The sequence below is a fragment of the Phasianus colchicus genome, chromosome 6 (assembly GCF_987193195.1).
Source record: "Phasianus colchicus chromosome 6, bPhaCol1.hap1.1, whole genome shotgun sequence".
Classification (NCBI taxonomy): Eukaryota; Metazoa; Chordata; class Aves; order Galliformes; family Phasianidae; genus Phasianus; species Phasianus colchicus.
In genome coordinates, this window is record NC_143441.1 from 44,032,925 (window position 1) to 44,047,083 (window position 14,159).

Sequence of the window (14,159 nt, forward strand, 5' to 3'; positions counted from 1 at the left end):
ATAAAACCATTGTTTCCTTTCTCTGAATATTTCCAATTACGTGATGCCATATTACTTAGCTTCTGTGTTCCTTCAGGTGAGGGATGAACAGCACCAATGTTCTCTAGGGAACTTCAAACTGCCTCTAAGCCAGTTGCTGGAGAGTGAAGATTTAACGATACATCAGCGGTTCCAGTTGAGCAACTCCGGTCCAAACAGCACTATAAACATGAAGATTGCACTCAGGGTACTCTTAAAATGTTTCAAATTGTAAATATTTAAGCATGTTTACAACTAATATAACTTCTGGTATTCTAGCATTATGAAGTAGGTAGTACGTTTCCTTTTGTGTCACAACATCAATTGTAGAGTTAGTGGTAGCGTTTTCAGTCCTGGTTCACTGTTAAGTGAACACTTTGTCACTAGTACTCTTGAAGAAACAAACATGTTCCTCTTTTTTGTAGTATTTTAACATTGTATGTATTTTAACTGTATCTAGGTCCTTTCTCTTGAAAAGCAAGCCAGATCTCCAGATCATCAACACTCAGCACAAGTAAAAAGGCCGTCTGTTTCCAAAGATGCAAGAAAATCATCTTTTAAGCCTCAGGTTCCTGTCTCGCCACCACTCGATTCAAGCAAACATGCTCCAGCTTCCCCAGCAACAGACAGTGATAAAAAGACTGATGTGGCTGAAAAGAGTCAGCCTCCTAATGCGAGTCCACAATGGCCAACGGATCTCAGCCGAAGTTCCTCCAGTCTTCATGCCTCTAATTTCAATTATTCCCCCAGCCACCTCTCAGTCAAAGAACCAACTCCTAGCATAGCCTCAGACATATCTCTGCCCATTGCCACACAGGAGCTCAGGCAAAGACTACGGCAGCTTGAAAAGTACGATATTAATTACTTGTTTTTGCATCTAAGTTGCTTTTTTTCTTTTCCTGTAGTTGACAGGAATTCAAGCTCGTTCTTTTGAAGAATGGAGCTGTTGGACAAAGACCTAAACTACAAGCAAGTGATAATGTTACACTCACATGCTAACTTTTGTGCACTCTCTTCTTTCACATTGATAAAGCAGAAATTGAAATGGATAAATATTTTTCATTATGTACTTCAGTTGGATCTTACTGTAAATATGCTTTTTTAGAACTAAACTTTTGTTCTGCTTTTTCCCCCACAGCGGAACAACTCTGGGGCAGTCTCCATTAGGACAGGTACAGCTAACAATTCGTCATAGTTCACAAAGAAACAAATTGATTGTGGTGGTGCATTCCTGCAGGTGAGCATCAGAGACCAAATTTTATTTCTGTGCATGTTTCTTTGTAAACATTAGCATAGCTTGAATAACTCTCTGAAATTGATTGTGTGGTCCATCTTCGTTGCTTTCAAAATTACATGCTGGCTGTAATTGTGAATATACTAAGTCATACAGAGAGCAGTAAAAACTTTGTTGAAGACTTTGTTGTGATTTTTTTATTTGCCTGTATCTGATTGTAGTTTAAGATGGTGTATAAATTTCTATTGGTAGTATCTAGAAGCATTATAAAGAGCCTCGAGTTTTTCATAGAATAACAAAAATCACGTGATTTTTGGAAAGCCATGCCTAAACACTGAATTGGAATTTAAGAAACGTTGTATTCTCAGCTCTGCTCTCTGCCTACAGTTTTTCTGTTTTTGTATAGGTTACTGCTTGGTGTTTATTTATTTATTTATTTTTCACTGTTGTACATATCAGGTTGTACCCAATCTGCCCATACTATGTGCAGGATATTCCACAACTGATTTATGTGCTTTATTTCTAGAGATTTCTTTTTTCCCAGCAAATTTGGTATTTGATGCATGAGAAACACCAAAAATGCGTATGTAGTGATGAAAAGAAGTTTAAGAGTGCCAAATTAAGAGATAGTATGACATATTTAGCAGTGTTTCATTTATTTTCTAAAGCATTTTTCCTTGTTTGTCACTTGTCACAGAAATCTAATCGCATTTTCAGAAGAAGGATCTGATCCATACGTTCGAATGTATTTATTGCCTGATAAGAGAAGATCAGGAAGAAGAAAAACACATGTATCAAAGAAGACGTTAAACCCGGTGTTTGATCAAATGTATGTTCTGAATTGTGTGTGGTAGTTTTAGATCATATAATCATAGAGCTCACAAACCAAGGCTTCTCTACTTACCTAAATGTGTGAGCTGTTGGAACTCCCAGTTTTCACCACCAGATTTGGTCATACCTTTTTCTTCAGTTGTAATAGCTCTTCCCATCCTTCCATTCCCTGTTCTGCCTGTAGCCCTGCTCACTCTGTTACCAGCCCCTTCTCTCTTCTGCCTTATCCCATGTCTGTTACATGCTGCTTGTGCTGATAGCTAAGAAGCAGTGTGCTCTAGTTGGGCAGATGGTCAGCTAGAGGCTTTGGCAGGTGTACCTGGTAGTGCAATTCACTCCTATTTATTCCAGGTTGCTTTTACTGTGCCCTTTGAAGCAAAGGATATTGCAAAGCCATAAAGCTATTTAAGAACTGTAGTGACAAACAGATGTAGATTGTGGTACAGTCAAGTGCTAATTCTCATTAAGTTTCAGATCTAGAAAACAAAGCATATTCTTCCTTAAAAGTTGGTAGTTTTCTTTAGTGTGAAAACAAGCACTAGAGGAATGAGAATCAAGGCCAATTAGTTTTTCTTTTCCAGAGAACAGTGGTGCTGAGCTGTCATGATATCAGGATACCTTTGCTTTCTTTACTTGTGTTTTACTGCTGGACAGAAGTCTCTAACATCTGATATTGATGTTGATTGATTATTGATAATGATCATAGTATAGAGGAAAGTATTTTGGCAGAACTTTGGGACTTTTAAAACCTCGTTTATCTCAAAGCTTTTTCTCTTTTTCTGTGGTTTGCCAAAGGATTTGATTTTTGTCTGAATTGTTTAGCTTTAGGAACTGAATTTGCACTTAAGTTATGAAATTCTCTCTAAAACATCACTTTGCCTGTCAGATTTGATTTCAGTGTTTCCCTGCCTGAAGTACAGAGAAGAACACTAGATGTAGCAGTGAAGAACAGTGGTGGTTTCTTGTCCAAAGACAAAGGGCTTCTTGGCAAAGTAAGTTGAAAATAAATTCCTTTCATACAGTATGTTGTTATATAGAGACTAAAATCCTCTTGTGATGTGAGCTTGTTAGTGTTGAATGACTTACTCGATTCAGGGAGTAAGCTTTTAAAAATGGCTTAGATGTCAGGCTTCATGAAGGGAAGGAATAAATTGCAGAGGATGAGAGGACAGACATCAGACTGCAGGGTGGTAATCTTTTAAAGAATGTTAAGTTTTGAGTCTGGCAGTAACAAAAAAACAATCTTGCATGTCTGATGTAGTAATTATACAGCCAGAGAAAGAAAATAACCAGTAGAAAACCAGGGATATCTCAGAAAATGGTCTGACAAAATTGGTAGTCTTGAACACAGGTGGCTCTGACATGTTATTTGCAGTAGCGGTGAGAGTATAGCTTTTGCTTTATATCAAACAAGAAAGACAAGCAAGATTACACATTGTCTAGAAGCACACAACACATTTAGCTTTATTAATTAATGCTCTAGATTGTGAAATCCATTAAAAAGAACTGCTACTGGAGACTTTCCCAATACCAAAATACCAGCTATTGTGTTTTTGCCTTGCGTTTTGTAGGCACTCATTAAATCACTCTTTCCTACACACATGATTTGGGCATCCAAAAAGAAATAGGAAGTTCTTACATCCATGCAGATTGCTGTAATCAAGTTTTGTAAAGAGGATAAGATAGATCAGAACTGAGGTCAGTTCATGGTGAGTGGTATTCTTACATTTTTCATTTTACATGGAAGACTGTTGGCATAAATACATCATCTGATTGCTGTATGCCTGGTTCAGAAGTTATTACTTAAGGGTGCAGATTTTTAGGCCAAAGCTAGCAATTTCAGATTTCACTATAAGTCTACAGTTGATAGATATCTATGATGGAAGATATATAAATAGTAAAATATGTTGTTTGTTAATAGCATTACTAGTACTGTAGTTTTGAGGATTTTCAAATTTAGTCTTTAAAAAACTAGATAGAATGAAAGACAGAATGCATTAAGCACAAATTTAACTTTCCATAGGTACTGATACCTCTGGCATCTGAAGAACTTGCTAAAGGCTGGACCCAGTGGTAAATATAGTATTTCCTTTATTAATAATATTACCTACGAATAATTGGTGTGTTAACAATAGTGTTAATAACATACATTTTTTAAAAAAAAGTTTTCCTTTTTTTTTTTTTAAGGTATGATTTAACAGAAGATGGTACAAGACCACATGGTGCAAGCTAGGCCCATGGATGCTGGCAGTTCCCCACACCTACTTATGCCAACCTTTATATATTTTTAAAGCATTGTTCTCACAGATGTACCAATATTATTTTTATAGCTTTACCAATTTAGTTGTTAGACACATCCCCAATAATTTTATAACGCTCAGCCATTTTATCTAGACATATCCTTTCTCATTGTTAAACTTTGTATTTTAATTTGCTCAGCAATTTTACGTGTTACTGTCATGTGCAATAATACAGTAATGTAACCTTTTGTTTTTGATCTTTATGGCAGTTATACCAATTAGAAAGTGAAAAGATGTTCTGCTGTTTTCCTGCCTTGTTTTATATCTCACCAAGATATACTGTACTATGTAAATATATACTATTTTTTTATAATTCTTTCATGCTGGTTTGAATTCAGAAGAAAATTGGATAAAGGATATAGATATTTTCTTGTAAATGCATGTTAATTTCTTCAAATGAATCTCTTCTGTCTTTGCAGCACAATGGTCTTAATGTTTATCATTTTGTGATGGTCTTCAAAAACAAAGTGCAGAAAAACATTTTTACTTTATCATGCTTCTGGCCCAGCGTGGCAAATTTAAAATGTACAAAACATTAACATTTTAATATTTATATATAAATGTATTATTCAAAAATCATGCTATAGAAAATTATAAACAAAAAGGAAAATTCTATAAATATTGTATAAAAAGAGGTCCATGAATCAGTTTATAAATTTGAGCTTTCATGTAATGGAGTAAACATTACAAACAGTGGAGTTTTATTATACAGGTTCATTGGGTTTTGTTATTTATTCCTGCACTCTACAGTACTAGACACACTGCAGATGTGAGAACAGGGCTTTGTCTGTATTACAAACAGGATCTCTAGCTATTCAGAACTGTCTTTGCTGCCTTGTTTCTCTGATAAGGTATACAAATCAGCTTGCATTGTAAGTTCATATAGTGGGCATATGTACAAAACATGTTATTTTTATTATCCACTGCTGTGCTAAATAGTTATTATGCTGTACCTTCTCTAATACTACAGTGGAACACCAGTATGTAAGAAAGTGTGAAACTGAGTTGAAACTGTCTTTACAGTTGCCTCACTGCTAATTAGTGTGTTTGGTGCATGGAGTGGTCCACACAGCTTTCTGGAGAAATCATGGCATTGTGCTGAAGCGTTGCCACAATCTGCTGCAAGATCAGCAGTGACACAGTTAGCACAACCTGATGAAAGTAGACAGTTGGGAGTTGAAGGAAGAGTATCAGCCTTAAGAGCTGAGCTCACAACTATAGTTTTATGAATTAAGGGGAATTTTTTTGTAACCAGAACTAGTTTTCTTGACTGTTATATTAAAAAAAAAAAAAAAAAAGTGCATTATGAATCCAAGAGAACAGTTCAGCTCTTTCAGAGCCAGCAGCCTCCTTCTTGAATGAGTATGCAATTAGACAGACAAAGTATGTTATTTAGTTTAAGATTCTAGAATGATCTCTCAGCCAAGAAAGAGTTTTAAAGCAGAATAATAAACTCCTGAAATTAGCTTTATTGTAAAAGTACTGACGGAACCTTAATTCTAGATGTAGAATATGCCTACAAGACTAGATGTACCAAAGTGCCTACCATAGATGTAGCTTTTTGTCATTTTCCAGTTTAAGAATTTGACTCATTTCAGTTTGTCTGCATTTGGTTTGATGTGAACATTTGTCAAATGACATACATACATCTCTATACAGTGATGGCCTTCATATTGTCACAGTTTGAACAAGACAATTTTAGTAAACAAGCCTGATTGTAAGAAAACATTTCTTTTTGAAGGCTTCACTCTATATTACAGTGTATGAGAGTCTCTGTATATGTATACACTCATTTGTTCACATTAGATTCTCTTTGCTAGTTCTCCATTAAAATGTTAGAAATGGAAAGACAGAGAATGATTGTTAATGCAGCTGAAATGCAGAGAGCGAAAGCTGCTGTACCTAAGAGATGCACGTGCAGTCGTTCAGCACGGCTGTCTTTGCCTTGGTTCAGCCAGAGGTGGACGGACTTCAGTTCTGCATCTTGGCCAACGACTCACCAGTTTCATCCTGAGCCTACAGATAACTCTTTAGACTGATTTGGTGTTTCAAGGTGTAAGTGAGGTATGAGGACAGATGTTAGATGTTTCTGTACTTAAACAAAAAAGGGTGTGTATTTTGTCTTCTGAAGTCTCTAGAGGAAAAGATGCAGTGTTGGGGTAAATGCAAGGTGATATCATGAATAAGTGAATAAATTATATAGGATAGGTTTTTAAAATAGCTCAGGACCTCACATGAGGAATAGGATCTCAAGAGAAGTGCAGTTCCAAATTAAGAATCTAAAATAGATTATTATTTTTTTTTTAATTCAGCAACAGTATTTTCAACTGACAGTAATCATTTGTGGATGATTTTTATTTAGAAGTGTTCTCCCCTGTGAATTTGGATCAGAATATAACTGGCTGTTCTTGATAATGGAATCAAATCTCTGTATCACAGTTACAAAGTTCTAAGTGTTCTGTTTGTATGGAAAAAGAAAGAACAAACACTCTTCCTCTGGACGGATATTGCACCTCATTATCAAGTCAATGTGTTTAGTATCAACTGATTTCTGTTCATGTAGTTCTTGTCTATTCTGTGCCTTAAAATATGAACATATGAAGAAGTTTAAGAAGTGGCTAAAACTGAGCTTTGTTACCTGTATGTATCGACATGTTCTCTACTGCTGAAACTGTTTTTAGAATAACTGCTTCACTGATGAGAAAACCAGCTCTCTTTTACCACGGTGGTATAACCCAAACTCAAAATAGCATGCATATCACGTGAGTTTGGAATAAAAGAATTTTAATTTTGTCTTGAATCCTTTATCAGAGCTGCAGCTAATGGTGAGAGTTGAATGAGAACAAAGGGTAATCAATTTTGTACAGATTGCCTTTTTTGCTCATGTAATTCTACATTATGATGCATGTATTTATTCAATAAATGGTTCATATGGAAGTCAGTGTGTTGCTTCCCTCTACACACACACACACACACACACACACATTTATTTTCATATTCCTGTCATATTTGCAATATTATAAGAATTTCTTATGCTCTTAAATATAGTCATATATACTAACCACTGTATTCTTGGTAGCCTTGCTCTAGGGGCAGGTTGATGAATTTAACATAAGAGAAAATGAAATGAAAAGTGCAGAATCATAGAATCATAGAAAGGTTTGGGTTGGAATGGACCAGCCCAGTATGATGGGCAGGGTTGCTGCTCACCCAGTCTGCCTGCCAAGGGCCTTGAACACGGCCAGGGATGGGGCATCCACAGCTTGTCTGGGCAGTCTGTTCCAGTGCCTCACAGCAGGCTGAGGAAAGAATTTTAACTGGTAACATCTAACCTAAATCTCCACTGTTTTAGCTTAAAGCCACCACCCTCCTCTATCCTATCACTCTCAGATGTATAAAAAGCCTTTCTTCCTCCTTTTCATAAGCTTCCCTCAAGTACTGGAAGGTCTTCCCAGAGCTTTCTCCAAGTTAAACAAGCCCTGCTCCCTCAATCTCTCCTCGTATGAGAGGAGTTCCAGCCCTCTTACATCTTCATAGCCCTCTCCAACAGCTCCACATCTTTCTTAGGCTGGAGACAATCCTCTCCCTCTCCCTGCTGCCACCCCTGTGGTAATGCAGCCCAGGATACTGTTGTCTTCAGGACTGCAAGCGCATGCTGCTGACTCACACCCAGCCTTTCATCCATCATGACCTCCCAGTTCCTTCTTCTCAGGGCCACTCTCAATGAGTTCTTCTCCCATTCTGTACACGTACTTGGGATGGTCCTGGCTCAAGAGCAGCAGGTTCACACATAAGAATTAGTAGGCTCAGTTGAAGTGCTAGTTTTTTTTCCCCTCTTAAAATGATTGATTAATTAAATTCTCAGAATTTTACTACTTCCTAATAATTGTCATGAAATATGCTTTCAAAAGGATCTGGAATTGCATGTAATTGCCTTGGATTTGGAGCCATCAAATTTCTACATGGCATTCTTTCATTCCACCTGCTTGGAAATGCACATATTAGAAGAAAACACAGCTATGTACTTGATAAAGTAGGGAAGTGCCATCGGATCATCTATCTGTTGCAGAAAAATGGCTGTAGAAATGACACTGTTTGTATTAAGTAATTGTAATAAAAGCCTATTTCCTTAAACAGCTGAAAAGTGTCTGAATTCGTAGTATTAAGTTGTCATCATCTGTAGAGAAAAGCTGCAGAAGTTCATTACCTGGTCGATGCTGTATTTTGAAAGGACACTTCATTCGTACTAACTATAGAATTACAGGATCTTGTTTTGTTTGGTTTTCTTTTACAGAAGATATCTTCCTTTTTAGCAGAATAAATGGTTTCTGCTTATCATTGGGAGGACAGCAAATGCTGAGTAAAACCAGGCTCATGTTCATAACTCCATAACGGGAAGGTGTGCCTGGCTGGCAAACCTCCAGTCAGGCCCAGTGCTGTTCAGGTATCTCCATGTTCCAGTCTGGAATCCAAAACAAACCTTCCCTTCAGGTGGCAAGTGGGTCTGCACTTGGAGAGAATGCATACACAAGGTTTATCAGAGAGCAGAAATGATTACATATGACATTCCAGATGGATTTAGTTGTTAATTTGACAGGCTCAGCCAAGACTAGACTTCTTAGAATTTCCTGCTGTGTTTAATCTGTTTTGGACAATCCTTTAGTTTGTATCTTAGAGCAGTTTCTGCCAATGTGATTACCAATAGAGTTGTTTGAGGTGTTTTCACAGCTAAGAGCTGAATCCAAAATTAGTTTCCTGTGCTTTAATTATTTTATTTACCTATATTCTCCTCTAGACAAACTCTGATGGTACTTTAATATTTGGTAGAAAGAACCAAAACTTAAGGTGGTTCCCAGACCTATTTGTGGCTGTAGCTGACCACTGAAAGATTTGAACTAGTTAATAACAAATGCTTTTTTACTGCTTTTATACAGGTTAATGAAGTGTCTAATAATTGTATGCTCTTCTGCTAATTTCTAAGGGTTACAGTTAGGCTGTCAATATTCTCTGCCATCTTCTGAAATACACTATTTGAAAACGGCAAAGCAACTACAGTAAGAAATTCACTTTTATTTCTTTCAGTGTTATGCAGTGAGTTTAGCTGCCAGATGAGACAGCAGCTCTGGGAGCAAAGTTCTCTAATCTGTATTCATGTGATAGAGGCGATGCTCTCTGTTCTCACCATCTGCAGGGAATACTGCTTGCCAGTCACCTACGGTGGGATCCAATTTGAGCAGAATGCTGCAGATCTGTTTCTTCAGTTGCAACTGAAGTGAAACCAGCACGTCTTCCCCTTGTTCCTCTGCATCCTCACTAGCCATAAACTTCACTGTAAGGACTACCTGCCACCCTTCTTCCCTTTAAATTCCGTATGGAAATAGACACAAGGACACAGAAAGCTAGTTGAGATCTTTTCACAATGGGGCTGCATGTGCCCACATCCCAGGGATGGTTCCTGCCTGGGGACAATGAGATGCACTCCTGATCATCCAACAGCCCCCAGAGATGGTATGCAAGCACTGACCATCAGAAGAAAGCTGTGACATCCCGGTAACCCATCTGTCCCAATTTCATTCGTCAGGTGTGTGCTGAGAATCTGCTGGGTAACTGGGTCAACTTGTGTTGTTGTGCTGTGTTTAAGCAGTGTAGCTGCTTTTAGCAGACGTTACAGCTTGATAACCTGCAGAGGTCCCTTCCAACCTGAGTTACTCTATGACTCTTCAATACATTTTCAATGTAAAGATAAATAAATGCATTCTTGGGCCTCTGCAGCAGGTCTTTGTGGGTATTTTGTTGCCTGTCCCCAGGTTCTTGGAGCTGAGCATGTAGCAACTCTGAGCACAAAAAAAATGGGGAAGGTTGCAAGCTTTGATAAGCAAGTTTACAAAAAAATTAGTAATTAAAAATACTATGCACAGAATTTCAGCTGTAACACAGGTAGTGCTGGCAAAGCAACAGCTGTCCACAGGTACTGAATGAAGATCATTAATCCCACTGGATGGCTGGGGCAGGATCCCTAGAACAAAAACAGGTGCTCAGATTTAATAGTTGTCATTTCCAACACTGAATTTCAAATGAGATTTTTTTATTCTTCAAGTGGATTTGCAAACTAATGTGTTATTCTATAGATCCTCACAAATTGGCAAATGAAGCTTACCAAGCACTTCACACAGTTTAGTAATTTAATACTCTTCAAGACAGTTCTTTGCAGCTCTCAACACAGGAGAAATACTTTTGCTAATATTCAAAGTATTTTTCATGATCCACATTTGGTCTTTGGAAGTTTAGTTCATGTCATCACATCGTTTTGTTTTCAAACTAGTATTGCTAAGGTCCTTGCTGAGTCTTGTGCAACTTTGTTCTAGGTCATAGCTTTCAGTGTATTTAACACACACATTCTAGTGTGTGTTTTTAATTGGAAATATAAGAAATGTTTATTTTTTTAACATGCAATTTTCTTACAAAGCATTTTAGCTTTGCTTATTTTATCTTTCACAACGAGACTAAAGTTTTTGGATTTATGAACATGGTGCTTTTTTTTTTTTTTTCTCCTGAAAACACTGTTACATTCCTCTAGATGGCATTGCAGGCCCTATTTTGAAAAGTCTTTGCTGCCTGTTCACTTCGTTTCTTGTACAGTAGTCAAGTGCCCTGGATTCTGGGCATCCTTGGGAGTGGAGCCTGAAGTCATCGTAGCTTTAAAGTAGTGAACAATGGGCATACTTGCCATGCACTCTGCTCTCCCTCTTAGCTCTGGAGCACGGCTAATACTTAAAGAACTGAGTTCCATCACGGGATTTGAGTGACAAAACTTGAAACCAGTCAGAGGAGACAGAAGTCAAATTACACTTTAAAACATGGGAAAAGTCCTTGACCATTACACTTGCAACATTATCAAGCTTTAGCCATTTATTTCTAACGGTTGAAGAATGAGGCTAGAAATTCCATCATGCAGCAGTACAATAAGCATGGGAAAAATGGGCAAAGACAAAATTCTAATACAAAAATATATCTTACGAAAACAAGTGAGCTTGTAAGCACTTCTAAGTGCTCCAGCCATATCCCTATGGACTGGGCAAGCAGTACAGACCCCTAAATTCCCTATTTGTTTCCTTGTGAAGGAAACTAGACAGACAGTCTGTAAGAACAGTGCAATGGGCTTTGGTTAGGCTCCTGATCCAGATAAGGAACATGGGGAACACTCTCGTCTCAGCTTTGACAAAGCCAACAGTGATGTGAGAGACAAATAAACACTGCTATGTTCTGCAACCGATTAGTATGCTGTGTATATATAGATAGATAAATAGATATCCACACACACATATATAAAAATGAATATGAACAAGTAAATCATGCTTGGTCCAATATTTACACAACGTTTTCAAGTTTTCTATTGGAGAGATGTTCCACCTGATAATCACATGTCAAATTAATCACATAACTTGATGATGCCTCTCTGTCACACTGAAACATAAAAAAGCTTTAACAAAATCAATAATAACAGTATTTTTGTACTACAGAAACAATTCTTCTCTTTATCCATATAAATTAAAATATCTGAAAGGAGAGGAACATTTACCAGAGCTGCTGGTCTCTAACAACTCAGGATGTTACATTTAGGAGGGTGAAAGTAATCTAGGCAACAGCAGATGGAAATGGAATGTTTTACATCTGAAATAAATGACAGATAATTGTAAATGTACACATCAATATATAATAATCTGAAAGGTGTTTGTGAATTTATGCCATAAAATGGTGTAGTTATCATGAAAGGTAAAACTTCTTATATTTACGGTAGAATGGATTTAGCCATGCAAATATTGTCAAAAATAGTTTCTTTTTTGAGGGCATTCTATAGCATTTCAGAAACTACATGCTGTTCTGATTATTTATCAAGTATGGGAAGACAAAAAGATAAGGGCAATGGAGGCACGTAAATGATTAACAGCACACCTCATGGATGAGCAGATTCACAGATACTGTATTACCTATATTGTATTACATGTTCAATGAAAAATAGTAACAATTCTAATAGGTGAGCAGATAATTTGTGCAATAATATCATCGGATGTTATTATCTAGAAAATAACATTGTAAATTAAAAAAAAAGAAAAAGAATAATATAAGTGTCAAGAAAGCATCTGACACTCAGGGAATTACTTGCTTGCTTCTTCACAGGCATTTATAATGTTGTCACATACAGGTTAAAACAGAATATTTGTGAAGTCCAAATGGTGATATTCTCCTGAGAGGCATCGGTAATTGAGATCTCTTACACAGGCTACCAACAAGAATAAAGACCAGTTTATGAAACGGTAGCACAAAAGCAAATCTTTATTTGCTGTTGCTCAGCAACCATGTATGGAAGGCCTATTTTTCATTTTTGCCTTAACTTGACTTGACAAGAAAATGATAATAAATATGAGATTATTATCAAAGGGTATAGATTATTTTGAGCAGATGAACAGACATGTCAAAAAGAGGCATGTAATTTGCTACTCGTGAAAGGGAGAACATTAGAGAAACTGAAAATAGGGCTGTAGCTTCATTACCAGCTCACAGCTCAAGCATAATCCTTGAAAAACCCAACACAACCCTATTCTGCCTCTGTGCTTTTAGATGTGGCTCTTTAAAATGAATCATTGTTACCCAGCCTGTTGTTACCTGTATCAACTTTTAGTTTCAAGACCATGAAAAAATCATTCTGTGGTTGCTATGCAACACAAATTGTAAGCTAGAATATGTTGTCATTCATTTGCTAAATGGATAGGTGCCCGACTAAATAAACTGTAACCAGGTGACTACTGCAGCACCTAATTAAAGCCTAATCAAGGTATTAATGAAATATTCAGTCCACACAAGAGATGTGATAAACAAATCCATCAGTTCTTATCTAAAATGTCAAAGATTCTTAATATATGCAAAAAATTAGACATTAGCACAACGCATAAATGTCAGTTTTCATACTTTTTTATTTACTTTTGCTCCTCAACAAGTATGATAATTGCTCATGCAAGTTATTTCAAGCAAATTGCTTCACAGGCCTCTTACACTTAGCTGAATAAGTGCAAGAAGAACCTTAAGAAACAAAGTCAGGACCATAGGGTTGGTCCTTCTCTGCAGAGCAGCAAAATTTTCCCTTCTTCTGGTATTCTTATTCTGGAAGCCAACACCTGCTGGCTGTCCACTGCTGGTGGGGATTAGGCCTGGTCAGAGATCTGCCTCTCCTGGGACTCTTCTCTGGATGCAGGGTGGTTGATGTTGGCATTTGCTGGGTGGCCTTTTCCACACTTCAAAGATGATGAATCTTTGCCTTCGTGCAAAATGCTGTGAGAGGAGGTATGTGCTTCTTTGGGTTCAGGATGAAGAGTGGCACTGAACAGTCTGTGTGGATAACTCATTTATTTTTGTTGGTCAAGAAGATGAGTTTTTTGCCTGCTAACGCCTTCTGGCATACTGTCCCTTCCTAGGGTAAATCTGATTCCATGATCATATCCATATTGTAATTAATGTCACCTATTCCCCAATGGGTGTTTCATCTCAATCTGGCAAATACTTGTTTTAAATCCAGGTTATTTCAAAAGTTGTACATGCACAAACAGGAAACAAAACCATATTTTATCTTTGTTTTCAGTAATATTAGTCATCTGTTACATCTTAAACTTATACGAAATAGCATTAATTATATGAGATAAGCATATAATAAACTATTTCTTTACTTTTTAGTCTTAAAACTATATAAAGACATGTAAATAGTTTGCTCAAAAGCTTAAAAA

The 14,159-nt window shown here is 37.0% G+C and overlaps 1 protein-coding gene across 3 annotated transcripts in view; it reads left to right on the top strand.

Moving 5' to 3' along the window:
* The window catches only part of ESYT2 (extended synaptotagmin 2), a 66,366-nt gene extending 59,046 nt beyond the window's left edge, over nucleotides 1–7,320 (top strand). For all 3 annotated transcript variants that reach the window (XM_090143134.1, XM_031615971.2, XM_031615972.2), the window contains 7 exons: nucleotides 77–226; nucleotides 479–867; nucleotides 1,157–1,255; nucleotides 1,950–2,081; nucleotides 2,970–3,075; nucleotides 4,107–4,156; nucleotides 4,271–7,320. In XM_090143134.1, coding sequence (XP_089999260.1) covers nucleotides 77–226; nucleotides 479–867; nucleotides 1,157–1,255; nucleotides 1,950–2,081; nucleotides 2,970–3,075; nucleotides 4,107–4,156; nucleotides 4,271–4,316 — 972 coding nt within the window. In that variant the 3' untranslated portion in view covers nucleotides 4,317–7,320. The remainder of the gene's footprint in view (nucleotides 1–76; nucleotides 227–478; nucleotides 868–1,156; nucleotides 1,256–1,949; nucleotides 2,082–2,969; nucleotides 3,076–4,106; nucleotides 4,157–4,270) is intronic.
* Nucleotides 7,321–14,159: the final 6,839 nt, after the last annotated feature.